The 27,802-nt window shown below is 45.8% G+C and overlaps 2 protein-coding genes across 12 annotated transcripts in view; one reads left to right on the forward strand and one right to left on the reverse strand.

Moving 5' to 3' along the window:
- LOC140429750 (adhesion G protein-coupled receptor L3-like) overlaps window positions 1-27,802 on the reverse strand; it is a 1,506,492-nt gene that overhangs the window by 391,125 nt on the left and 1,087,565 nt on the right. The window lies entirely within an intron of this gene.
- LOC140429752 (uncharacterized) overlaps window positions 1-27,802 on the forward strand; it is a 191,063-nt gene that overhangs the window by 94,276 nt on the left and 68,985 nt on the right. Inside the window, exon 2 of one of the 3 annotated variants that reach the window (XM_072517124.1) lies at window positions 18,913-19,186. The exons of the other annotated variants lie outside the window; for them this stretch is intronic. Within the exon in view, the coding sequence (XP_072373225.1) occupies window positions 18,913-19,186 (274 nt within the window). The remainder of the gene's footprint in view (window positions 1-18,912; window positions 19,187-27,802) is intronic. 3 annotated transcript variants of the gene reach the window in all.

A 27,802-nucleotide genomic window follows, 5' to 3' on the forward strand; every position in this document is an offset into this window, starting at 1 on the left:
ATTATTAGGTTAGAGGAGGAGGGCGGGTGGGAGACACTACACGTGTAGTGTCTCGGGTTTCCTCTCCACCAGAATTTATTGGTGAGGGTCTTCCCAGACGTCCACGGGTCGACTTCCTGTTCCCGCCTAAAACACTAATTTAAAAAAAAAAATTCTCCTGCTGAAATTGACTAACCAGCCAGCTCCACTCCCGCCAAAATCGACTGGCCTGCCCCTGCAAAGACAAGTGCTTTTAAAGGACAGACTTACCTCCCAGCAACCACTTCCGCACTGCTCCCGCTGAAACTGACTCACCAGCTGTTCTCACGCCGAAATCGACTGGCCTGCCCCTGCAAAGACAAGTGTTTTTAAAGGACAGACTTACCTCCCAGCAACCACTTCCGCACTGCTCCCGCTGAAACTGACTCACCAGCTGTTCTCACGCCGAAATCGACTTTAGGGAAGGAAATCTGCCATTCTTACCTGGTCTGGCCTGTGACTCTAGACCCCAAAGCAATTTGGTTGACTCTTACATTCACTCTGAAATGGCCCAGCAAACCACTTAGTTCAAGGGCAGTTTGGGATGAGCAACAAATTGACCAGCCAGTGACGCCCATATCCCATGCAAGAATAAAAAAGATTGCTCAGTTAGCTGGAACATTCTCCAATACTCTCTTGAACCCCCAATATAGTCCTAGAACCTGTTTTCCTATGACATGTTTGTATACTTTAATTTTCTTCAGTCCCCCAACTTTACATCTGAGGCACAATGAGATGAACAAGATGGAGTAAAGAAATCAACTGATTGCTTACAAGGATATTTTATTTTTATTTGACTTTTAAGACATCCTTATTCTGAGAGAGTCAACAGCCAGGAAATCAGGATCATTATGGATAGCATAGCGGTCAGTATGTTTCTGGCTTCTCTGATTGCAGAACATTACAGAACACTGTTTAAGTGATCACCAACTACTGAAAGGAGATCTGACTCCCTTTCATGGTAACTGAAAGCAGATAAGACATTCAGAGTGATTTGCTGCAGGTTGAGTAAGTTGAAGCTCACGGTATCAATTAAATAAGTGATAGTATACTGTACTGTGGGGACTGTTCTCTTCCCGACTTAAGTAATCTTAAAAGAATGTGGCTGAGATATATGATGCAGAAATACTTAACCAGCTGCTATAGATATGTTGGATCACTGATATATTTGCTTACCAACAGGAGTCAAAAGAATTATATGGATTATATGGTAGTATTATGGTTATATTACTCAATTAGTAACCCAGAATGCTGGACTAACAATCTAGAGACACAAGTTCAAATCCCACCATGGCAGCTGGGGAATATAATTTTAATTAACTAAATAAAAACTTGTATAAGTAATGGTGATCATGGAACTACTGAATTGTCATGTAAACCTATCTGACATACCAATGTTTAGGGAAGGAAATCTGCCATCCTCCCGGTCTGATCTATTTGTGACTCCAGACCATAGTAATGTGGCTGACTATTAACTGCCCAAGTTGCCTCGAAGACAATTTAGGATGGGCAATAAATGTTGGCTTTGTCAGTGATATTCGCACCCCTGAAAGAATTAAAAGAGCAGAAAATTCAATAACAAAGTAATTGTTTGATCCAATCATTTTGAGTTGCATGTATAGGTTCAGAAATAATTTCCAACAACTCAAATTAAATCTGTGGTTAGTTAAAAGGAAGTGCATTTAATTTAATTGCCTTGTAATTCCATTGGGTCTAAAGATTACTTTCTGTACACTTACTGGTGGCTGCCAAGTTAACGCGTTAAAAATACCATTTATGTTAGGGATGCTGGAAATCAGTCTAGCGCAGGCACTTTGGTCAAAACGTTCCAACACCCGTATCTTTTGAATTATCATGAATGGAGAATGGTGCACACACCTGGGACGAAATTCTCCCCAAACGGCGCGATGTCCGCCGACTGGCGCCCAAAACGGCACCAATCAGACGGGCATCGCGCCGCCCCAAAGGTGCGGAATGCTCCGCACCTTTGGGGGCCGAGCCCCAACATTGAGGGGCTGGGCCGACGCCGGAGGGATTTCCGCCCCGCCAGCTGGCGGAAACGGCCTTTGTTGCCCCGCCAGCTGGCACGGAAATGACATATCGGGGCGGTGCATGCGCGGGAGCGTCAGCAGCCGCTGACAGTTTCCCACGCATGCGCAGTGGAGGGAGTCTCTTCCGCCTCCGCCATGGTGGAGACCGTGGCGGAGGTGGAAGGGAAAGAGTGCCCCCACGGCACAGGCCTGCCCGCGGATTGGTGGGCCCTGATCGCACGCCAGGCCACCGTGGGGGCACCCCATGGGGCCAGATCGCCCCGCGCCTCCCCCAGGACCCCGGAGCCCGCCCACGCGGCCTTGTCCCACCGTTCAAAAGGTTGTTTAATCCACGCCGACGGGACAGGCAATTTATCGGCGGGACTTCGGCCCATCCGGGACGGAGAATCCAGCGGGGGGGCCCGCCAACTGGCGCGGCCCGATTCCCACCCCCGCCGAATATCCGGTACCGGAGACTTCGGCAACAGGCGGGGACGGGATTCACGGCAGCCCCCGGCGATTCTCCAACCCGGCGGGGGGTCGGAGAATGACGCCCCAGGTCTTCCATTTACCACAGCAGTAAATACACCTTCAATCTTTCCCATTCATGTCAGCATAGACAGTGAGAGCATTGTTGTCTCTGATGCAGCAGCTGGTGGGTTCAAGTCTTGCACCAGGATTTTAGCACATATGTTGGACCATCACTTTTACACAGTAATGCTTCACTGACTTTCCCACTATTTGGCCTCGCAATTAAAACAACCCAAAATAAAGCAAAAGGAGGAGTGAAAGAAAAAAGAGAATAAAATAAGTAGCAATCAAATTGTAACTGGGATGGATATCTGTCAGGGTGATGGTGGAGATCAAAAATCAAATTCAAATACTGATATATTTACGTCAAAACTGCTGAAACATCATTTGTGTTCTCATTATCTCCATATGCACTTTCTGGGCATTATTCTCCTTCTCTGTTTTCAATAATTAGAATGTAGATATAAATGCTGAGTTTTGATCAGGTCAGGAGACTGGACATTCTGAGGAAAGAAGCACACCTTCTGACTCCCCTAAGCCTTTCCACCATCCACAAGGCTCAAGTAAGGAATATGAATGGAGCGTTGTCCACTTGCTTCGATGAATGCAGCTCTTAAACCCAAAAAGCACAGCACTATAATTACAGTCTCCGGACCATTTGGTCGTGATATTTGGGGTTTCAGAGAATCAAGAGCTCATGAAGAGGAGGAAGGCCGATTTCTTGGCCTTCATCTCTCTGATTGCATGGCGGTAAATTTTGCTGGCGTGGCAGTCGGCAATGCTGCCGGGGGTAGCAGCATGGTTGGGTGACCTGTATGACTTCCTGCGGTTAGAGAAGATAAAGTGTGAGTTAAGGGGCTCAGCAGCGGAGTTTGAGAAAAGGTGGGGAATGTTCGTGACCGTGTTTGAGGAGCTGTCTGTCGCAGGCGGGTGGAGGGACAGGGGAATAGGGGGATGAAAAACGGGAAAAATCTGTACTGACTGTATAGTTGATTGAACATAGAACATAACAGCGCAGTACAGGCCCTTCGGCCCTCGATGTTGCGCCGACCTGTGAAAGCACTCTAAAGCCCATCTACACTATTCCCTTATCGTCCATATGTCTATCCAATGACCATTTGAATGCCCTTAGTGTTTTCGAGTCCACTACTGTTGCAGGCAGGGCATTCCACGCCCTTACTACTCTCTGAGTAAAGAACCTACCTCTGACATCTGCCTTATATCTATCTCCCCTCAATTTAAAGCTATGTCCCCTCATGCTAGACATCACCATCCGAGGAAAAAGGCTCTCACTGTCCACCCTATCCAATCCTCTGATCATCTTGTATGCCTCAATTAAGTCACCTCTTAACCTTCTTCTCTCTAACGAAAACAGCCGCAAGTCCCTCAGCCTTTCCTCATAAGATTTTCCCTCCATACCAGGCAACATTCTGGTAAATCTCCTCTGCACCCTTTCCAATGCTTCCACATCCTTCCTATAATGCGGCGACCAGAATTGCACGCAATACTCCAAATGCGGCCGCACCAGAGTTTTGTACAGCTGCAACATGACCTCATGGGTCCGAAACTCAATCCCTCTACCAATAAAAGCTAACACACCGTACGCCTTCTTAACAACCCTCTCAACCTGGGTGCCAACTTTCAGGGATCTATGTACATGGGCACTGAGATCTCTCTGCTCATCCACACTGCCAAGAATCTTACCATTAGCCCAGTACTCTGTCTTCCTGTTATTCCTTCCAAAATGAATCACCTCACACTTTTCTGCATTAAACTCCATTTGCCACCTCTCAGCCCAGTGCTGCAGCTTATCTATGTCCCTCTGCAACTTGTAACATCCTTCCGCACTGTCCACAACTCCACCGACTTTAGTGTCATCTGCACATTTATTCACCCATCCTTCTACGCCCTCCTCCAGGTCATTTATAAAAATGACAAACAGCAGTGGCCCCAAAACAGATCCTTTGTGGTACACCACTAGTAACTGGACTCCAGTCTGAACATTTCCCATCAACCACCACCCTTTGTCTTCTTCCAGCTAGCCAATTTCTGATCCAAACTGCGAAATCACCCGGAATTCCATGCCTCCGTATTTTCTGCAGTAGCCTACCGTGGGGAACCTTATCAAATGCTTTACTGAAATCCATATATACCACATCAACTGTTTTACCCTCATCCACCTGTTTGGTCACCTTCTCAAAGAACTCAATAAGGTTTGTGAGGCACGACCTACCCTTCACAAAACCGTGTTGACTATCTCTAATCAAATTATTCCTTTCCAGATGATTACACATCCTATCTCTTATAAACCTTTCCAAGATTTTGCCCACAACAAAAGTAAGGCTCACTGGTCTATAGTTACCTGGGTTGTCTCTACTCCCCTTCTTGAACAAGGGGACAACATTTGCTCTCCTCCAATCTTCTGGCACTATTCCTTTAGAAAAAGATGACTTAATGATCAAAGCCAAAGGCCCAGCAATCTCCTCCCTAGCTTCCCAGAGAATCCTAGGATAAATCCCATCCACCCAGTGGACTTACCTATTTTCACACTTTCCAGAATTGCTAACACCTCCTCCTTATGAACCTCAAGCCCTTATAGTCTAGTAGCCTGAATCTCAGTATTCTCCTCGACAACATTGTCTTTTTCCTGTGTGAATAATGATGAAAAATATTCATTTAGCACCTCTCCTTTCTCCTCGGACTCCACGCACAACTTCCCACTACTGTCCTTGACTGGCCCTACTCTTGCCCTAGTCATTCGCTTATTCCTGACATATCTATAGAAAGCTTTAGGGTTATCCTTGATCCTACCTGCCAAAGACTTCTCATGTCCCCTCCTGGCTCTTCTCAGCTCTCTCTTTAGGTCCTTCCTAGCTAACTTGTAACTCTTGAGCGCCCTAACTGAACTTTCATGTCTCATCTTTACATAAGCCTCCTTCTTCCTCTTGACAAGTGTTTCGACTGCTTTAGTAAACTACGGTTCCCTTGCTCGACCACTTCCTTCCTGCCTGACAGGTACATACTTATCAAGGACATGCAGTAGCTGTTCCTTGAACAAGCTCCACATTTCCATTGTGCCCATCCCCTGCAGTTTTCCTCTCCATCCGATGCATCCTAAGTCTTGCCTCATCGCATCATAATTGCCTTTCCCCCAGATATAACTCTTGCCCTGCGGCATAAACCTATCCCTTTCCATCACTAAAGTAAACGTAATCGAATTGTGGTCACTATCACCAAAGTGCTCACCTACCTCCAAATCTAACACCTGTCCTGGTTCATTACCCAGTACCAAATCCAATATGGCCTCGCCTCTCGTTGGCCTATCTACATACTATGTCAGGAAACCCTCCTGCACACATTGGACAAAAACGGACCCATCTAAAGTACTCGAACTATAGCGTTTCCAGTCAATATTTGGAAAGTTAAAGTCCCCCATAACAACTACCCTGTTGCTTTTGCTCCTATCCAGAATCATCTTTGCAATCCTTTCCTCTACATTCTGGAACTTTTCGGAGGCCAATAGAAAACCCCTAACAGGGTGTCCTCTCCTTTCCTGTTTCTAACCTCAGCCCATACTACCTCAGTAGACGAGTCCTCATCAAACATCCTTTCTGCCACTGTAATACTGTCCTTGACTAACAATTCCACCCCTCCCCCTCTTTTACCACCTTCCCTGAGCTTACTGAAATATCTAAACCCCGGCACCTGCAACAACCATTCCTGTCCCTGCTCTATCCATGTCTCCGAAATGGCCACAACATCGAAGTCCCAGGTACCAACCCATGCCGCAAGTTCACCCACCTTATTCCGGATGCTCCTGGCAGTGAAGAAGACACACTTTTAAACCACCTTCCTGCCTGCCGGTACACTCCTGCAACTTTGAAACCTTACTCATGACCTCACTACTCTCAACCTTCTGTATACTGGAGCTACAATTCAGATTCCCAAGCCCCTGCTGAACTAGTTTAAACCCTCCCGAAGAGCATTAGCAAATTTCCCCCCCCCAGGATATTGGTACCCCTCTGGTCCAGGTGTAGACCATCCTGTTTGTAGAGGTCCCACCAACCCCAGAATGAGCCCCAATTATCCAGAAATCTGAAACCCTCACTCCTGCACCATCCCTGTAGCCACGTATTCAACTCCTCTCGCTCCCTATTCCTCGTCTCGCTAACACGTGGCACGGGTAACAACCCAGAGATAATAACTCTGTTTGTCCTAGATCTATGTTTCCACCCTAGCTCCCTGAATTCCTGCCTTACATCCCCATCCCTTTTCCTACCTATGTCGTTGGTACCTATGTGGACCATGACTTGGGGCTGCTCCCCCTCCCCCTTAAGGATCCCGAAAACACAATCCAAGACATCACGCACCCTGGCACCTGGGAGGCAACACACCAACCGCGAGTCTCTCTCGTTCCCACAGAATCTCCTATCTATCCCCCTAATTATGGAGACAGACTCTGTGCCAGAGACCTGTACCCCATGGCTTACCCCTGGTAAGTCCCCCCCCCCCAACAGTATCCAAACCGGTATACTTGTTACTAAGGGGAACAACCACAGGGTTCCCTGTATTGACTGCTTCCTCCCAGCCCCTCTCACCGTCACCCATTTATCTTTATTCTTCGGAGTAACTACATCCCTGAAGCTTCTCTATATGACCACCTCTGCCTCCCGAATGATCCGAAGTTCATCCAGATCCAGTTCCCTAACACGGTTTCTGAGGAGCTGGAGATGGGTGTACTTCCCACAGATGAAATCAGCAGGGACCTCAAACATTCTGCAGGAGGAACATTGCACTACCTTCCCTGCCATCCCCTCTAGATAAAAAAAGAAAAAGAGCTTACCTTTTATTCACTCCCCTTCTCAGCAAGCACTCACTCAGCAACCTCTGTGAGTCCGCACAATAACACCTGAGGGAAAATAAAAGAAAAACTACTTACCAGTCACCCTTACCTGCAGGCTGTGACATCACGTTTCAACTTCTTTCTACTTCTACCTGCCCTCAAGCCTTCCTCTTGATCTTTACAGCGGTTGTTTTTCTTTGGTTAGAGGAGGGGGTAGGGAGGGAAACACTGAAGAATTGTTGGGAAGTATGTTTCCCGGCGTGTTTCTTTGCTGTAACCTGCTTTGATACATGTTCGTAATAAAATACTTAAAAAAATATATATATATCTGGGGTGGTCTATAAATTTCACTGTGAGGCATGCTCTAAATCACGTGCAGTATATTTCCTAAATTTGCTTCAGAACCAATTTAATGCCGACAATTTAAAGAATATTAAAGGCGAGGGAAATCTACAGGTACTTAACACATTGAGATTGGGATTGTAGTGAAATAAATGTCACAAGGACCATAATTATACACAGCACAATCAATTGCAGTGTTCAGATTATTCTTTCCCCTGAACTATAAACACTTCCTCCTGAAAATTAAAATTCAGGAGCTGATTCAAGAGATTGCAACTAAGCATGGTTTTTTTTTTTAAAGAGCTTGTGGAACATAATTAGGGGCTCAAATGTCTTACGTGACTGCAGTCCCTCGCACACAATATGCTGCAGAGAGGATGTTAATGGTGGAGTTTGATTACAACACAAGACCACATCAATAATTTCATTCCCTATGGACAAAAGCAGCTCCAGTATGATGACTTGTCCTTTTTCTTTACCATCCAGAAAATAAATATATTTTCTGTTTAAAAAATACAGTAGCTGAGGGTGAACAGGTAACAAGCCTTGTGCTTCACTAATTACAGTTTACCCATCTCCACTTTACTTTGCGCCAATCCGTGACCAGTTTGATGCTATGGTGCTGACCTACGGGGTTGGAGCAATCAGTCTCCCAGTGAGTCTCGCCGATTACAAGCCCTCCTGCTAAGGGGCGGGGAGACCGAGGACAGTCATGAATGAGATCTGTATGACGTCGGCCAGGTTTGGAACCGACAGAGCCTACCCGGCTGGCATCTGATGTATATTGTAAATACAATTACTTTGCCATAATCACAGTTTTCTTTTACCGTCTCAACTCGGACTCGCCTACAAAACTGGCGATGAGGGTAAAACTGGGTTACTGTCGATGCTGTGACACTGTCGGACAAATAAGCACCTCCTTTCCATTGCTAAGGTTGGAGCAATTTTTTTTTCTATCACAAAAATGCCGTTGTTCGAAGATTCAACGTGAGCTGAGAGGATTCGACGCAGTATGCAGAATGCATTTGTTTCTCTGGGCAAACACTATCACAGGTGATGATCAACAGACAGTGATATTAGAATCATAGAGTCCCTATAGTGCAGAAAGAGGCCATTGGGCCCATCGAGTCTATGCCAGGGCTATCCAAAATGTAAATGCTCACCCGTGGCTATGTTTGGTGGCTGGGCTTGGATGCAGTTATAGAAAGAGTAGATCAGCACTGCAGCGTTTTCAGGAGCAACAGAATCTTCTGCCAGCCGCCCCTCTTCACTCTTGGGAATGGCCAGGATGACCATGGGTGTGGTTACACGCCGACTTTGCCAGCCCCTTTCAAGGCTCGATGTTCTTACTCATGATAGATGCCCACTGTAAGTGGTTGGAAGTCCATAGAATGTCGTTGACCACCTCAAAGGTGCCATTGTGAAATTGCACCTATCTTTCAGAACATACAGTATCCAGAGGTGTTGGTTACCAACAATGGAATGCCCTTCACCAGTGAGGAATCATGAAGGCAAGCGGGGTGCAGCATTTCTGTACAGCCCATATCACCTGGTTTCCAACGGGTGCCAGAAAGGGCAGTACAGACTTTGGGATCAATGGACACAAGGCTGGCCAGATTCTTCTTCAGCTATCAGACCACTCCAGATGCCACGCTTATGACAGCAACAAATGAATTGCTAACGGGTCGGAGGCTTCAAACCAGTCTTAATCTTGCTGTCCCTGATATTGGTGGCAAAGTATGCCACAACCAAGAGCAGCAAGGGCATTGCCCAGTTAGATGAAAGCCGCCGCAGTCTATGTTCGTAACTTTGCAGACTATGCCCAGTGGATCTCAGGAACAATCCTCCGGTGGACAGGGCCGGTATCACATCAAGGTCAGGCACAGGGTCATGGAATGAAAAAACACTTAGATCACATAAGATGCAGGAGACAAGTCTTCCAAAACATTCTTCGGGATTGGAAAATTACAGTTAAATCAAATCCAATTATCCCAAGAGGGACAATATGCCAAAATGAGAGAGGTTGTAGTTACGGATTCCGACATGGAAACGCACGCAATGGAAATCACGGACGGGGAGCAAGCAATGTAGCAGCCTCAGACAATACCTCCACCACGCCGTTCTGAATGGAAGCGGCGTCGGCCGTCCAGATATATTCCACCTGATCCAGCCCCACAAGTGCAGGAAGCACAGTCACGGGAAAAGCGAGTCCAGGCCCTCATACTCCACTGGAGTGAGAAGAGTCTTGGGACTTGAGGGGGGGGGGGGGTAAGATATCAGTCTCCCAGTGAATCTCGCCGACTACAAGCTCCCCCGCTAAGGAGGTAAGGAGCCCGAGGACATTCATGATTGAGTTCTATATAAAGTTGGCCAGGTGTGGAATGGAACAGGCCCGGCTGGGATCTGATCTATATTGTAAATATAATTGCTTTGCAATAACATAGTTTTCTTTAACCACTCGATTCTTTTACTTACACTGACTCGTCTGTGCCCTACACAAGTCCTGTCTGTGCAGTCATTAAGCCTTCTCTGTCCCTTGGAATTAAATACATTTTAAGGTTGCGATAGATTGAGTTTTGATCTCTCTGGGAATTAAGGAATATGGGAAGCAGGTGGGAAAATGGCATTGGAAGTCCAAGATCATAGCGAATGATAGAACAAAAAGAACAAAGAAATGTACAGCACAGGAACAGGCCCTTCGGCCCTCCAAGCCCGTGCCGACCATACTGCCCGACTAAACTACAATCTTCTACACCGTTTTTATGAATTAGAATGTTTATATAGGGGCTTGTTTAGCACAGGGCTAAATAGCTGGCTTTTAAAGCAGACCAAGGCAGGCCAGCAGCGTGGGTTCAATTCCCGTACTAGCCTCCCCGAACAGGTGCCGGAATGTGGCTAGGGGCTTTTCACAGTAACTTCATTTGAAGCCTACTTGTGACAGTAAGCGATTTTCATTTCATTTCATATAAATGCTGAGTTTAATCAGGTCTGAGGCTGGGAATTCTACAGCGAGCAACTCACCTCCTGAATCCCCAAAGCCTTTCCACCACCTACAAGGCACAAGTAAAGAATGTGAAGGAACACTCCCCACTGGCTTAGACGAATGCAAATGATTGTGTTGAATGGCAGAGCTGACTCGATGTGCCGCGTGATCTGCTCCTGCTTCTGTTGCTTATGTTCTTATGAATGTTTTTATCTTTCCGTCACAGCAGCAGCAAAGAGAAATTTAGTCTTTCAAATACAGTGGGAATGAAAACTTTCAGACACAGGAGGTAATTGTTACAATAGAAGGAAAGAAAGAATTGCTTTTATATAAGCACTTTTCACAACCTCAGAGAGTGCTTTACAATCAAACAGGTGTTTTTTTTGACGTGTAGTCACTGTTGCAATGTAGAAGATGTAGGGACTGTTTAGCACTGGGCTAAATCGCTGGCTTTGAAAGCAGACCAAGGCAGGCCAGCAGCATGCTTCAATTCCCTTAACAGCCTCCCCAAACAGGCGCCGGAATGTGGCGACTAGGGGCTTTTCACAGTAACTTCATTTGAAGCCTACTTGTGACAATAAGCGATTTTCATTTTTTCATTTTCATTGAAGCCTACTTGTGACAATAAGCGATTTTCATTTCATTTCATTTCAAGATACTGCAGTTCATTTCAGATATAATCTGATTCTGGATGCAGTGAGGGATAAACATTGGTCAGGATAATTGGGAGAACTCATGGAACCATTTGAGATGACAAATTTATTTGACAATACAGTTCTTCTTCACTACTGCACAGGGGTGTCGGCATAAATTTTGTGCTCAACTCTCTGGAGTGGACTTTGAATGAACAAGCAGAGGTGAGAGTGCTACCACTGAACCACGAGTAATATGATTAAGATAAGCCAGGGGACAATGGAGAAGAATATTTCTCTAAAGTAAATTTGTTCATGTGGGTGATGTGGCAAGGCTGCATTTATTGTGCATAATTTGTTGCCTTGAGGGGCTGATGGTAGACCATTCTCCTTGAAGCATTACAGTCCTTGTGATAATAATCCTCTTGCAATAGTGTTATTTAGGGGATTAACGAGTGTCCTTTGGATCAAGCATCATTTGTACAGCTTGGGGCTGCTAGCAAAAGTGTCTTGGAAATACATGCCTCACCTTGGGTGACTCCCAGAAAATGCATCACAATCCAGTGAGGTTTAGGATGATAGATGCCAAAGACTTTGAAATTAAGAGAGTCACAGGAAGACTTCATTGCCGAATAAAACATGAAGGATAATTGGGCTGACTAGTGTATGAGACTAGAGAGGACAAATTCCTAATATTCTGAAATTAAGAATATTTTTGTTTTGATAGCAGCATACATTTTAAAGCTAAAAGAGGCAAAGACTAAAAATGAAGAAACCACAAAGGTATCTTCACCAGTTGAGTTTTTGTAGCCTAAACACAAAAAGTCAACAAATCAAAAAGTCAGAAATAAAAATTTAGGAACATATCAGAGCCGAAAATCACCATAGAAACAGATCATTTGTAAGTTTTGAATTCTCATTAGCATCAATCAACTTACAATCACTTCAGTAAACGTGTTTCAGAGTTGGAACATTAGCCTAGTGGAATCCTTCAGGCTAGGATTACAATCTAACGCCAGGTGTAGGGGAATAAGTTCAAGATAGATGTTTCTTGAATTTAATAGCACCAATGATTGCATTCATGTAATTTGACAAACAGCTGAGCCTGGAGCACGCATCAGGAAGAAGGGCTGCTAGCAAAAGTGTCTTGGAAATACATGCCTCACCTTGGGTGACTCCCAGAAAATGCATCACAATCCAGTGAGGTTTAGGATGATAGATGCCAAAGACTTTGAAATTAAGAGAGTCACAGGAAGACTTCATTGCCGAATAAAACATGAAGGATAATTGCCACATCACCCACATGAACAAATTTACTTTAGAGAAATATTCTTCTCCATTGTCCCCTGGCTTATCTTAATCATATTACTCGTGGTTCAGTGGTAGCACTCTCACCTCTGCTTGTTCATTCAAAGTCCACTCCAGAGAGTTGAGCACAAAATTTATGCCGACACCCCTGTGCAGTAGTGAAGAAGAACTGTATTGTCAAATAAATTTGTCATCTCAAATGGTTCCATGAGTTCTCCCAATTATCCTGACCAATGTTTAACAGTTTGGTGAACGATGTATATAAACTGAAACAAAGAACTGAAGTGCTACAAACCACTTCCAATACGTTTCATCCTCTCACGTTTGGTGAGGGTGGAAGAGACAAATCACCGAGAGAATCTCAGCTTGGTCTTCTGCCAAAATAATTCTTCATTGTGTAAAAAGCTGAACTTAACCCATCACGGCTGGGCCAGCTCTATAAAAAGCTATTGATTTAGTTAAATTACCCTACCTTTCCTCACTTCTCCCAACCCAAATATTTAAGCATATCATAGTTTAGAGCTGCGTCAACAGCTCCTGGAAGGCCATTACCTGTCTTAACAACTTTCTACACAGACTTTTAAAAAAGTCTTTGGGCTGGATTTTGGCCACCAAGGCAGGGAGTCAAATTTCCAGACTCGCTGGACTGACCCAGTGCAATAAATATGCGATTTTCATGATAGAATGATCAGAGCGAGATAGAGTCAGATCTACCAACCTTGGAAACATGGCGGTGGGGTTGGGGGTGGTGAGTATGGAGGAGGACTGGTTTGAATGCCTGCTTTGTAACTCTGGATCATTCTGGATCACAACGTCTTCACCTTCAACAACAAGTTCTTCACCCAGCCACACGGAACAGCCTTGGGGACCAATTTTGCACCTCAATATGCCAACATCTTCATGCACAAGTTTGAACAAGACCTCCTCACCGCACAGGACCTTCAACTGACGTTATACACCAGATACATCACTGACAATTTTTTTCTTTGGACCCACGGCGAAGATTCACTGAAACGACTACACGATGACATCAATAAGTTCCATCCCACCATCAGACTCACCATGGACTACTCTCCAAAGTCGGTTACATTCTTGGACACACTCATCTCCATCAAGGACGGTCACCTCAGCACTTCACTTTACCGCAAGCCCACGGAAAACCTCACGATGCTCCACTTCTCCAGCTTCCACCCTACACACATTAAAGAAACCATCCCTTGTGGACAAGCCCTCCATATACACAGGGTCTGCTCAGACAAAGAGGAACGTAACAGGCATCTACAGATGCTGAAAGATGCACTCGTGCAAACGCGATATGATCTCGACTCATCAATCGTCAATTCCAATGCGCCACAGCAAAAAAACGCACCAACCTCCTCAGAAGACAAACACGGGACACAACCAGGAGGCGGCAGCAGGGTGGAGCCGCTGATTGGCTGTTGCAGGGAAAATTTCCATCAGTGCATTGCGGTCACTGTATCCAGAAGGTGTACCTGAGCAAGACACCTCCGTGTTCAAGTGAAGGCAAGCATCCAGCAGGGGGCAGCAGAGTGGAGCCGCTGATTGGCTGTTGCGGGGAAAATTTGCATCAGTGCATTGCGGTCACTGTATCCAGAAGGTGTACCTGAGCAAGACACCCTCCGTGTTCAAGTGAAGGCAAGCATCCAGCAGGGGGCAGCAGAGTGGAGCCGCTGATTGGCTGTTGCGGGGAAAATTTGCATCAGTGCATTGCCATCACTGTATCCAGAAGGTGTACTTAAGCAAGACACCCTCCGTGTTCAAGTGAAGGCAAGCATCCAGCAGAGGGCAGCAGAGCGGTGCCGCTAATTGGCTGTTGTGGAGAAAATTTGCATCAGTGCATTACGGTCACTGTATCCAGAAGGTGGTTTGTGGAGGAGCTGTTGTCAAGTGACAGTTAAACCCCAAACACTTCTTCAGTGTTTCCCTCCCTGCCTCCTCCTCTAACCAAAAAAAAACAATCACTGTAAGGATCCCAGCTGAGTAAAGATCAAGAGGGAGACTCGAGGGCAGGTAGAAGTAGAAAGAAGTTGAACCGTGATGTCACAGCCAGCAGGTAAGTGATTGGCTGGTGACTGATAAGTAGTTTTTCTTTTCCCTGAGGTGTGTTGATAAGGTAAGGTTTTTCTATTTCTATTTTTTTAAATCGTGTGATTGGTAACAATTTTTCTTTTATTCCCCCTTTTTCATTTATCTATTATTTGATATTATAGTTGGACTAAGTTAAGCTTAAGATTAAAAATGGCAGGAGATCGCAGACCCGTGTTATGCTCCTCTTGCTCAATGTGGGAGCTCAGGGACGTGGCTGATGTCCCTGGCTCCTTCACGTGCGGGAAGTGTGTCCAGCTGCAGCTCTTACACATGACGGCTCTGGAGCTGTGGATGGACTCACCTTGGAGCATCCACGATGCTGAGGAGGTCGTGGATAGTACGTTTAGTGAATTGGTCACACCACAGATTAGGATTGCTGAGGGAGAAAGGGAATAGGTGACCAAAAGGCAGAGAAAGAACAGGAAGGCAGTGCAGGTGTCCCCTGCGGTCATCTCCCTCCAAAACAGATATTCCGTTTTGGATACTGTTGGGGGAGATGGCTCACCAGGGGAAGGCAGCAGTAGCCAGGTTCATGGCACCGTGGCTGCCTCTGCTGTACAGAAGGGTGGGAAAAAGAGTGGAAGGGCTATAGTCATAGGGGATTCAAATGAGTAGATAGGCGGTTCTGTGGTCGAAAACGAGTCTCCCGAATGGGATGTTGCCTCCCAGGTGCACGGGTCAGGGATGTCTCAGATCGGCTGCAGAACATTCTGAAGGGGGAGGGTGAACAGCCAGTTGTCGTGGTGCATATAGGCACCAATGATATCGGTAAAAAACGGGATGAGGTCCTACAAGCAGAATTTAGGGAGTTAGGAGCCAAGTTAAAAAGTCGGACCTCAGAGGTAGTAATCTCAGGAATGCTACCAGAGCCGCGTGGTAGTCAGACTATAAATGAAAGAATAGGCAGGATGAATGCGTGGCTTGAGAGATGGTGCAGGAGGGAGGGGTTCAGATTTTTGTGACATTGGGACGGTTCCGGGGGAGGTGGGACTACTACAAATTGGACGGTCAACACCTGGGCCGGACTAGAACCAATTGGGGGTCCTTGGGGGTGCTTTTGCTAACGCTGTTGGGAAGGGTTTAAACTAATGTGGCAGTAGGATGGGAACCAAATGAGGTGGTTAGTGGACAGGAAGGAAGTAGTAACTAAAGCCTGTAAGGAACTAGATCATGAAGTCAGCGTGACTAAGGGGAAGAGGAGGCAGGGAGCAGATGATGAACGCAAAGGGACTGGTGGTCTGAGGTGCATTTGTTTTAATGCAAGAAGTGTAGTAGGTAAGGCAGATGAACTTAGGGCTTGGATTAGTACCTGGGAGTATGATGTTATTGCTATTACTGAGACTTGGTTGAGGGAAGGGCATGATTAGCAACTAAATATCCCAGGATATCGATGCTTCAGGCAGGATAGAGAGGGAGGTAAAAGGGGTGGAGGAGTTGCAATACTGGTCAGAGAGGATATCACAGCTGTGCTGAAGGAGGGCACTATGGAGGACTCAAGCAGTGAGGCGACATGGGCAGAGCTCAGAAATAGGAAGGGTGCGGTAACAATGTTGGGGCTGTACTACAGACCTCCCAACAGCGAGTGTGAGATAGAGGTACAAATATGTAAACAGATTATGGAAAGAGCAACAGGGTGGTGGTGATAGGAGATTTTAATTTTCCCAACATTGACTGGGATATACTTAGTGTCAGAGGTCTAGATGGAGCAGAATTTGTAAGGAGCATCCAGGAGGGTTTTCTAGAGCAGTGTTAAATAGTCCAACTCGGGAAGGGAACCACTGGACCTGGTGTTGGTGAATGAGCCCGGCCAGGTGGTTGAAGTTTCAGTCGGTGATTACTTTGGGAATAGTGATCACAATTCCGTAAGTTTTAGAATACTCCTGGACAAAGACGAGAGTGGTCCTAAAGAACAATTTAACAGTGCTAAATTGGGGGAAGGCCACCTATACCAAAATTCGGCAGGAACTGGGGAATGTGGATTGGGAGCAGCTGTTTGAAGGTAAACCCACATTTGATATGTGGGAGGCTTTTAAGGAGAGGTTGATTAGAGTGCAGGACAGACATGTCCCTGTGAAAATGAGGGATAGAAATGGCAAGAGTAGGGAACCATGGACGACAGGTGAAATTGTATGATTAGCTCAGAGGAAAAAGGAAGCATACATAAGGTCTAGGCGACTGAAGACAGACAAAGCTTTGGAAGAATATCCGGAATGTAGGACCAATCTGAAACGAGGAATCAAGAGGGCTAAAAGGGGTCATGAAATATCTTTAGCAAACAGGGTTAAGGAAAATCCCAAAACCTTTTATTCATATACAAAGAGCAAGAGGGTAACTAGAGAAAGGGTTGTCCACTCAAGGACAAAGAGAAAAGTTATGCGTGGAGTCAGAGAAAATGGGTGAGATTCTTAACGAGTACTTTGCATTGGTATTCACCGAGGAGAGGGACATGATGGATGTTGAGGTTAGGGATAGATGTTTGATTACTCTAGGTCAAGGCATAAGGAGGGAGGATGTGTTGGGTATTCTAAAAGGCATTAAGGTGGACAAGTCCCCAGGTCCAGCTGGGATCTATCCCAGGTTACTGAGGGAAGTGAGAGAGGAAATAGCTGGGGCCTTAACATATATCTTTGCAGCATCCTTTAACATTGGTGATTTACCGGAGAACTGGAGAATTGCTAATGTTGTCCCCTTGTTTAAGAAGGGTAGCAGGGATAATTCAGATAATTATAGACCGGTGAGCCTGACATCAGTGGTAGGGAAGCTGCTGGAGAAGATACTGAAGGATCAGATCTATTCCCATTTGGAAGAAAATGGGCTTATTAGTGTTAGGCAACATGGTTTTGTGCAGGGAAGGCCGTGTCTTACCAACTTAATAGAATTCTTTGAGGAAGTGACAAAATTGATTGATGAGGGAAGGGCTGTAGATGTCACATACATGGACTTCAGTAAGGCGTTTGATAAAGTTTCCCATGGCAGATTGATGGAAAAAGTGAAGTCGTATGGGGTTCAGGGTGTACTAGCTAGTTGGATAAAGAACTGGCTGGGCAACAGGAGACAGAGAGTAGTAGTGGAAGGGAGTTTCTCAAAATGGAGAACTGTGACCAGTTGTGTTCCACAGGGATCCGTGCTGGGACCACTGTTGTTTGTGATGTACATAAATGATCTCAAGGAAGGTATAGGTGGTCTGATTAGCAGGTTTGCAGATGACACTAAGATTGGTGGCGTAGCAGATAGTGAAGGGGACTGTCAGAGAATGCAGCAGAATATAGATAGATTGGAGAGTTGGGAGGAGAAATGGGATGGAGTTCAATCCGGGCAAATGCGAGGTGATGCATTTTGGAAGATCCAATTCAAGAGCGAACTATACGGTAAATGAAAAAGCCCTGGGGAAAATTGATGTACAGAGAGATCTGGGTGTTCAGGTCCATTGTACCCTGAAGGTGGTTGCGCAGGTCTATAGAGTGGTCAAGAAGGCATGCTTTCCTTCATCATAAGGGATATTGAGTACAAAAGTTCGCAGGTCATGTTACAGTTGTATAAGACTTTGGTTCGGACACATTTGGAATACTGCGTACAGTTCTGGTCGCCACATTAGCAAAAGGATATGGATGCTTTGGAGAAGTTGTAGAGGAGGTTCACCTGGATGTTTCCTGGTATGGAGGGTGTTAGCTATGAAGAGAGGTTGAGTAGGTTAGGATTATTTTCATTAGAAAGACGGATGTTGAGGGGGGACATCATTGAGGTCTACAAAGTCATGAGAGGTATAGACAGGGTGGATAGCAAGAAGCTTTTTCCCAGAGTGGGGGACTCAATTACTAGGGGTCATGAGGTCAAGGTGAGAGGGGAAAAGTTTAAGGGAGATATGCGTGGAAAGTTCTTTACACAGAGGGTGGTGGATGCCTGGAACTCATTGCCGGCGGAGGTGGTAGAGGCGGGCACGATAGCGTCATTTAAGATGTATCTAGACAGATACATGAATGGGCAGGGAGCAGAGGGATACAGGTCCTTAGAAAATAGGCGACAGTTTTAGATAGAGGATCTGGATCGGCGCAGGCTTGGAGGGCCAAAAGACATGTCCTGTGCTGTAATTTTTCTTTGTTCTTGTTCAACCGACAGACCCTTCGTCATCCAGTACTTCCCCGGAGCGGAGAAACTACGACATCTTCTTCACAGCCTTCAACACGTCATCGATGAAGACGAACATCTTGCCACGGTCATCCCCACACCCCCACTATTTGCCTTCAAACAACCGCATAACCTCAAACAAACCATTGTTTGCAGCAAACTACCCAACCACGACACAACACAACCCTGCCATGGCAATCTCTGCAAGACCTGCCAGATAATCGACATGGGTACCACCATTACACATGAAAACACCACCCACCAGGTACGTGATACATACTCGTGCGACTCGGCCAACGTTGTCTACCTCTTACGCTGCAGGAAAGGATGTCCCGAAGTGTGGTATATTGACGAGACCGTGCAGACGCTGCGACAACGGATGAACGGACATCGCGCGACAATCACCAGGCAGGAATGTTCCCTTCCAGTTGGGGAACACTTCAGCAGTGAAGGACATTCAGCCTCTGATATTCGGGTACGCTTTCTCCAAGGCAGCCTTCAGGACGGGCGACAACGCAGAATCGCCGAGCAGAAACTTATAGCTAAATTCTGCACACATGAGTGCGGCCTCAACCGGGACCTGGGATTCATGTTGCATTACATTCACCCCACCATCTGGCCTGGGCTTGCGAAAACCTACCAACTGTCCTGGCTTGAGATAATTCACACCTCTTTAACCTGGGATTACCCCTCTCTCTGGAACTGTGAAGACTTAATTACCTGCAATGCTCGCATGCAAAGTATCGTCTTGCATCTTTGACTTTGTCTACTTATATGTTTCCGGAACCTACCTCTTCATTCACCTGAGGAAGGAGCTGTGTTCCGAAAGCTAGTGATTTGAAACAAACCTGTTGGACTTTAACCTGGTGTTGTAAGACTTCTTACTTTGCCCACCCCAGTCCAACACCAGCATCTCCACATCATTGTAACTCTGGGACTTTGAAACCTAGAAAATATGAGCAAGAGGAGGCCATTTGGCCCTTCAAGCATCCTCTGCCATTCATTATGATCACGGCTGATCATCCAACTCAATAGCCTAATCCCGTTTTCTCCCCATATCATTTGATCCCCTTCGCCCCAAGTGCTATGTCTAACAATCACAGAATAATACAGCTCTACGGCTCATCGAATCTGCACGGACGCACAAAAAACACCTGACCTGCCCACCTAATCTCATTCGTCAGCACTTGGTCCATAGCCTTGAATGTCATGACGTGCCAAGTGCACATCCAGATCCTTTGTAAAGGAGGAGAGGCAACCCGCCTCTACCACCCACCCAGGCTGTGCATTCCAGACCTTCACCACCCTCTGGGAAAAAATGTTTTTCTCAAAACCCTCTAAACCTCCTGCCCCTGACCATGAGTTTGTGACCCCTCGTAACTGACTCTTCAACTAAGGGGAACAGCTGCTCCCTATCCACCCTGTATATGCCCCTTGTAATCTTGTATACTTCGATCAGATCAGGTTGCCCCTCAGTCTTCTCTGTTCCAACGCAAACATCCCAAGCCTCGCCAACCTCTCTTCATAATGTAAATGTTCCATGCTTCGTTTGGCCTCATCTAAACAAATTCCACATGCTCACCACTCTCTGGATGACGAAATGTCTCCTCATCTCTGTTCTCAATGGTCTACCCGATATCCTCAGACTGTGACCCCTGGTTCTGGACATCCTACCATCAGGAACATCATTCTTATCCTGTCTAGTCCTGTTAGAATTTTATAGGTTGCTTTGAGATCCCCCCCTCAATCTTCTGGACTCCAGCAAATACAATCCTAACCGACTCAATCTCTCCTCATACTTCAGTCCCGCCATCCTAGGAAATAAAGGTGTTAGATCCTCTATCCCTCACACACTGCTCATGCCATACATGCTAACTCAAGACCTCCACCGCCCCCCCCTCAATTCTACCACCATAGTCACTCACACAGTAGCCAGCATCAGCAGACCTCAGGAGCCATCTGGAGATGAGAAAACACAAACTTCTAACAATCTAATACCTAATACACTCGCCAAGTTGTCAATCAAATTGTGAACTCAGAGCACCCTGAGGTAATTGTAGTTTCTTAAACTCAGCCAAACAGCCATAATGGTAATAAAGAGCTCTATGGAAAGTGCATGATCAGATACAACATCAATTTTCTAACCTAGAGGCTGTCAGGTGGGATGGTCAGAAGGCCTGCTTAAGTGCTATGGCACTTGGTTTAAGTTATTTTCAAAAATTATTAAAACAAAAAACAGCTCTCAGCCACTCCACTCACCAAGCTTATCTATGCCAACCTATGCTACATTATGTCCCCCATCCAACTCCTATCACTGTGTCCCCTAACCGCTTGCCATTTAGAGTCTCTGTGCCAACTCATGTCAACCCATGTCCCCCAGCAATCACCCTTTTCAGTTCTTTGACAGCTTGACAGTTGTTCGACACCACCTTTCCAGCTTCGGCAGTTCCAATGGGTTATACACTTTTTACGCATAACCATGTTTACTTTTAAGAAACCCAAATGGTGCTTTACCTCTCTCGAGTCCATATCCAAAGTGGTACCTTACCTCTCCGAAGGGATATCCCGGGTATCCAAATAAATCCAACAAGTTCAGACTTCATATTACCTGGTCTAATCTTTACACTCTGGGTTTCACAATCCCAGTTTACCAAAATCCCACATCAGTGGAGGCAGCTAGCAACTCAAATGACCAGGGGCCTCCGTAAACTGCACATTTGCATACCCTGGCCCAACTCTAGTCTCAACCACATGAAAATAGGAAATGACGCGTTCAAGGGAAAGACTTGGAAATTCAGGCCATTTTTGAGATTTGTGCCATGAACAGGAGCCGCTCAATCATAGTAAATCTCTGAGCACTGGCCTCCCCAAAAAACAGTAGAATCTCATCAGCATTTGGAGATGGTCTGGTAAGAGGGAAGGATGGCAAACTGGAATGGCGATGAGAAAAGTGTTGGGTAAGCTGCCAGCATAGAACTTGATTAAAACACTCAAAATAGTCAATTAAGCATCTTTTTCCACCTCTGCTAGGACTTTAGCAGTGATAAGAAAGCTGATGCCATTGAGGCGACCGTCACGTAAACTCTGGCAGGATCGGGTTTGGGGGCGGGGGTGCTGGGAAATAAGGGGAATTGGGGAGAAAAGGGTCATTGTTTGCCGTTTCAAGGCATTCTTCAACCTATATTGAGTTTCTCCCTCCACTTCCCTAAGTAATCACTCAACCGACCCCGCATGCCTGGGGCTGGCACCCCAAGACCCCACTTACTTGTGGCATACAACTATCAAAGTGCATTCACCATTTGGTGCTGTCCCAGCAGCAATGACAACTGGTAGATATGGTGTTCCTGAGGCCAATAACTGTTGGCCTCCGATTGGAGATCGAACATAGAACATAGAACGATACAGCGCAGTACAGGCCCTTCAGCCCACGATGTTGCACCAAAACAAAAGCCATCTAACCTACACTAAGCCATTATCATCCATATGTTTATCCAATAAACTTTTAAATGCCCTCAATGTTGGCGAGTTCACTACTGTTGCAGGTAGGGCATTCCACGGCCTCACTACTCTTTGCGTAAAGAACCTACCTCTGACCTCTGTCCTATATCTATTACCCCTCAGTTTAAAGTTACGTCCCCTCGTGCCAGCCATTCCCATCTGCGGGAGAAGGCTCTCACTGTCCACCCTATCTAACCCCCTGATCATTTTGTATGCCTCTATTAAGTCTCCTCTTAACCTTCTTCTCTCCAACGAAAACAACCTCAAGTCCATCAGCCTTTCCTCATAAGATTTTCCCTCCATACCAGGCAACATCCTGGTAAATCTCCTCTGTACCCGCTCCAAAGCCTCCACGTCCTTCCTATAATGCGGTGACCAGAACTGTACGCAATATTCCAAATGCGGCCGTACCAGAGTTTTGTACAGCTGCAACATGACCTCCTGACTCCGGAACTCAATCCCTCTACCAATAAAGGCCAACACTCCATAGGCCTTCTTTACAACCCTATCAACCTGGGTGGCAACTTTCAGGGATCTATGTACATGGACACCTAGATCCCTCTGCTCATCCACACTTCCAAGAACTTTACCATTAGCCAAATATTCCGCATTCCTGTTATTATGAGATGAGCAACCTCATTTAATTTATGTTTTAATTGGCTGCTGTCAGCAAAATGTAGCTCTGGGGCCAGCCCCAGCCAAGGCGATTCACCTTTTCCACACACCCCCCCCCCACAGAATTCTGGCCTGAATCTCTGACCATGACTCATTTCTTATTCATGCTGACAGTCTCTTTGAGATCATTCATCTTAACTTCATTAAAAGACCTTCTCTTCAGCATTTTACCAAATATCTTTTCAAAATTAATTTTACATGTCCGCTGCATTTCCTTCATCAATGCACTTATAGAACCATAGAAAAGTTGTAGCACAGAAGGAGGCCATTCGGCCCATTTTGTCAATGCTAGCCCAAAGACACCCATTTTTAATTCCTGCACCCGGTCCATAATGTAATAGAGATGTTATGTTGGCAACACTCGAGTTCTCCAGGAAAGTTTCCATGTCCAAGAATATGTAGCTGCTTGTTTGCAAATCTGACCCATTCAGGCAGTTGAATGACTGAAAAACTAATTGTAAGTATGATGTTCTTATGTATGGGAGCGTTGTTGCAGAACAAGTATTATACAACAGCACTGTATAGGTAATGGCTGAAGATAAATGAAGCAACATTGAAACAATGCTCGCTCAGAGGTTTGGGCCCAGTTACTATCCAGGATGTGATTAGGCGTCAGCCAGTAACATGGTTGATTGCACTCTTTTCAAAGGATCTTGCTTCCATTATTTTATTAGAGCTAATACAACAAGTAAATGTGTTCAATCCTTCGGAAGGGAAGAGAAACTCAAAGTCATATATGTATTCCTCTGTCCCTTATAGGTTCATAAGGCAACCCTGACGGGGCAGCACGGTAGCATTGTGGTTAGCACAATTGCTTCACAGTTCCAGGGTCCCAGGTTCGATTCCCGGCTTGGGTCACGGTCTGTGCGGAGTCTGCACATTCTCCCCGTGTGTGGGTGGGTTTCCTCCGGGTGTTCCGGTTTCCTCCCACAGTCCAAAGATGTGCCGGTTAGGTGGAATGGCCATGCTAAATTGCCCTTAGTGTCAAAATTGCCCCTAGTGTTGGGTGGGGTTACTGGGTTATGGGGATAGGGTGGAGGTGTGGACCATGGGTGGGGTGTTCTTTCCAGGAGCCGGTGCAGACTCGATGGGCCGAATGGCCTCCTTCTGCACTGTAAATTCTATGAAATATATGAAATCTGACGAGGGAAATTGCTTCAGCCATCTTATTGCAGGATCCTACAGTCAGCAACAAATCTATAATGCCTCACTTTTGTGTCTTCCAGCGCTTTAGCAAGCACTGCAGGGAAAGATCTCTGTTCCTATCACGTCTCCTTTCTGCTTTCCAATTTGCTGTGACCCTTATTTAATTAATAAAAATAATTAAAATCCAGTATGACTTTGAACGTATGACTTTAAAATGCAACTGAATTAAATCTCTGTGGGTTCAATTACCAACACTCCTCCAAAACTGCTTAAATGAAAACTACACTTGGTACCAACCCCCCATGTAGGATTAATATTTTCAAATTATTCAAATAATTAAAATTATCCAGCCGAGTCAATGCACAACCAACTGTTGGTAAGACACTTGCCTGGGCGAGGCAGCAGGATACATTGGAAAAGCAATTCTTAAAATACTTCCAATCGCATAGGAGCCTCAGCATTGAAATTAAGCTACATCGGAATTAGCATTCAAAAGCTCAACTCATTTCTAGAAATTCCATTTGCACCCTCAATTTTAGGGTGGTTATAATAAGCAGGTTAATGTAGCTGTTAAGATGAAGAACAATAGGGCAGCACGGTGATGCAGTGGGTTAGCACTGCGGCCTCACGGCGCCGAGGTCCCAGGTTCGATCCCGGCTCTGGGTCACTATCTGTGTGGAGTTTGCACATTCTCGCCATGTTTGCGTGGGTTTCGCCCCCACAACCCAAAAATGTGCAAGCCAGGCTAAAATTGCCCCTTAATTGGAAAAAATGAATTGGGTACTCTAAGATTTAAAAAAATAGAGAAAGAATAATGAGCGGGTTTATTCGGTCCGCAGCTGTGTTGTCCTGGGTGGTGCGCAATGCCCTCGCTGGCAGCAGGATTCTCTGTTTCCACCACTTACCAATGGGATTTCCCGTCATGGTCACCCCAAGCCACCGGGAAACCCACGGGCATGGGTGCGTTGCTGGCACAACGGAGAATACCATTGAATGTTTTTTAATACCAATGTGTTAAGTGTGGTCATATTAAATATTTCCACAACAACATTTTCCTACTTTTAAGGACATGAATATAATGTTATGAATATTTAATTTAGTGATTAATTTTAGAAATATAGCTTTTAGTTTTGGGAACCGAATTGTTAAATGTAAGGTACGTGGAAAACAAAACGTGCGTTTGAGAGGGATGATCGATGTGTATTTAAGGGATTAGAGTTAGAGCGTTCTGAAAACAGTAAACGATGGGTAGTTTTTAGATCTGGACTTTGGTTCGTGTGTCTTACATGTCGCCGCACGATATAGTGCAGGAAAGTAGCTCCAGAGATTAAAGTAAGTGATTCCAGAATGGATTGTTCAAACCGGCACGTATATTTTAAAGATTATTGCTGTCAATAATGTCTCTCCCCTTTCTGGCTGTGATTGGGTTAAAGTTCTTTCATAGTTAATTCAATTAGATATGTATTTGTCCATCAAATTTTAACATGAGGTGATTTGAAATATGCCTTTTTTATGAATCTTATCGGTTGCTATGATAACAGTTTCTGGGAGTGTTGCCCAAAATCTTTCACTTGGCCAAATGTGTCCTTAGTCTGTCTAGGTTTATTATCTTGATTATTCTCATGGGAAACAGCATCTTTCACTGTCTGGTATTTTACAAGAAGCCATTTTAAATCTTGGGCCATTTATTCCTTTAATTTGTTATATACTAAAAGGTAGATTCTTTACTAAATCCTTTCTGAGTCTTGGTTGAGACAAGGGGTGGAACGTTCCAGCCCCCGCCTCCACAAGAGGGGTGTTTTCCGGAGGCGGAGGGTACTCACCATTTGCCACCTGCAGGATCTTCTGGTCCCCTACTTTACAGTGTTTTGTGCACCTCGCCCATCCCACCACTGGAGAACCCACTGCTGAGGGTCACCATCGGCGGGACCGGAAGGTCCCACCAGGAGAAGGGACAGAAAATCCACACCCCCGCCCAGCATATCCACAGTTATCTTACTAAGCAGTTTAAATTATTTATGTAGTTCCCAAAATAAGGAAAGGTTTGAAAGCAACGGGTGAAGAATGGAAGATTTTAATGTATCCATATAATTTACAGATCAAAGGGTGGATTAAAATTGAATTTGTTCAAATCTCCAGGAAGGACTCTTCCCCCATTACACTAAGTGTGGGACTGGGCGTGGAAAACTGTGTTTATTCCACTGACCACAGTGGCAGGTTTTTCTGCCATATTGTTCGCTTTCCACCTCATTAACTATGCATGCATTGGAAACATGCCAGATCACAGGCAGGCGGCCTCAGATTTGCCCACCCTGCCATGCCCTTACCGCTTCCTCACTCCAGGTGCCATATTTAAATAGCAGTAGCACACAGTCGTCTCAATGCTTGCAGCCCAGGACTGACTGCTTCACTGAAGACATGGCCCTGAAAGCCAAGAGAAAGGCAGTCCCCAAGGTGAGTGGTGCTTCTCTTGAATGTTTGCTGGATGTTGTGGAAGCTGGCTACAATGGCCTGTCCCCCTGCTCTGGCTGCAGGAGGTCCACCAACCTCACCCCTCTGGTTTGGGAGGTGGTGGCAGTGATGATCAATGTTAACATTGCCCTTAAGTGGTCAGCCACCCAGTGTTGGAAGAGGATGAATAATTTTATTTGTGCTTCCATGAGATGCCAACCACCTCATATCTCTCAACTTACACACTCACAAGCCCATCACGCATTCACAGGAATCGTACTCACTGCCAGTTCAAGGGGCACCACCAGTTATTCTCACACGCACACATTCACACCGCTATCTGGGCTCACACTCACACCGCTATCTGGGCTCACACTCTCTGTCGCAGGCCGGGAGTGGAGGGCTGAAGGTCCTCACACTTTGAAAATTGAGCCAAAACACACACTGGAGAGGACGTGGACAGTGTCTACGGTGACGGTAAGGTTGGCGGCAAGCACCAAAGTGAGGATCCAGTACCAGCTCATCCTCAGTCAACACCACTGTAAGTGCACTGTCATGTTTCTTGAGTTGGCTGCTCTGCACCAATTTCTATCATTGGCACTTCTGTCAAGCAACCCTCAGCCAGCCAGACCCTCAGCTCCAGCACAGATGACACCTTAAATGAGGAATGTGAGGACAGCACCTTTGAAGACCTATCACAGCGCTCACCCAGACCCTCCACCAGCGCAGAGACATACATTTTGGTGGGAACTAGTTCTAGAGCAGGTTCTGGATCACAACTTGGTGAGCAGAGCGCACAATTTGATCTACAGCAGGCAGACATCTGAAGTCGCCGGCACCCGGAGCACTGCTGGAGGCCACAATTCTGCTGAATTTGATTCAGATGACAAGCCTCTGGACTTGATCCTAAAAGTTGTTGAAGCTGCAGCGAATGTCTTGGGACAATCAGGAAAGCTTAGCAGCTGCATTCCTCAGATTGCAACGGATGATAGAGGAGTCGGTCTACCTTCTGTTGGAGGTGATAGCGTCAACATACCATTGCACCTAGGTTATAATCGGTAGAATGGCATCCGCCTTGGTGATTTTGGTCCAGGACATTTGTTTTGCGCTG

This window comes from Scyliorhinus torazame, chromosome 9, assembly GCF_047496885.1.
Source record: "Scyliorhinus torazame isolate Kashiwa2021f chromosome 9, sScyTor2.1, whole genome shotgun sequence".
Classification (NCBI taxonomy): domain Eukaryota; kingdom Metazoa; phylum Chordata; class Chondrichthyes; order Carcharhiniformes; family Scyliorhinidae; genus Scyliorhinus; species Scyliorhinus torazame.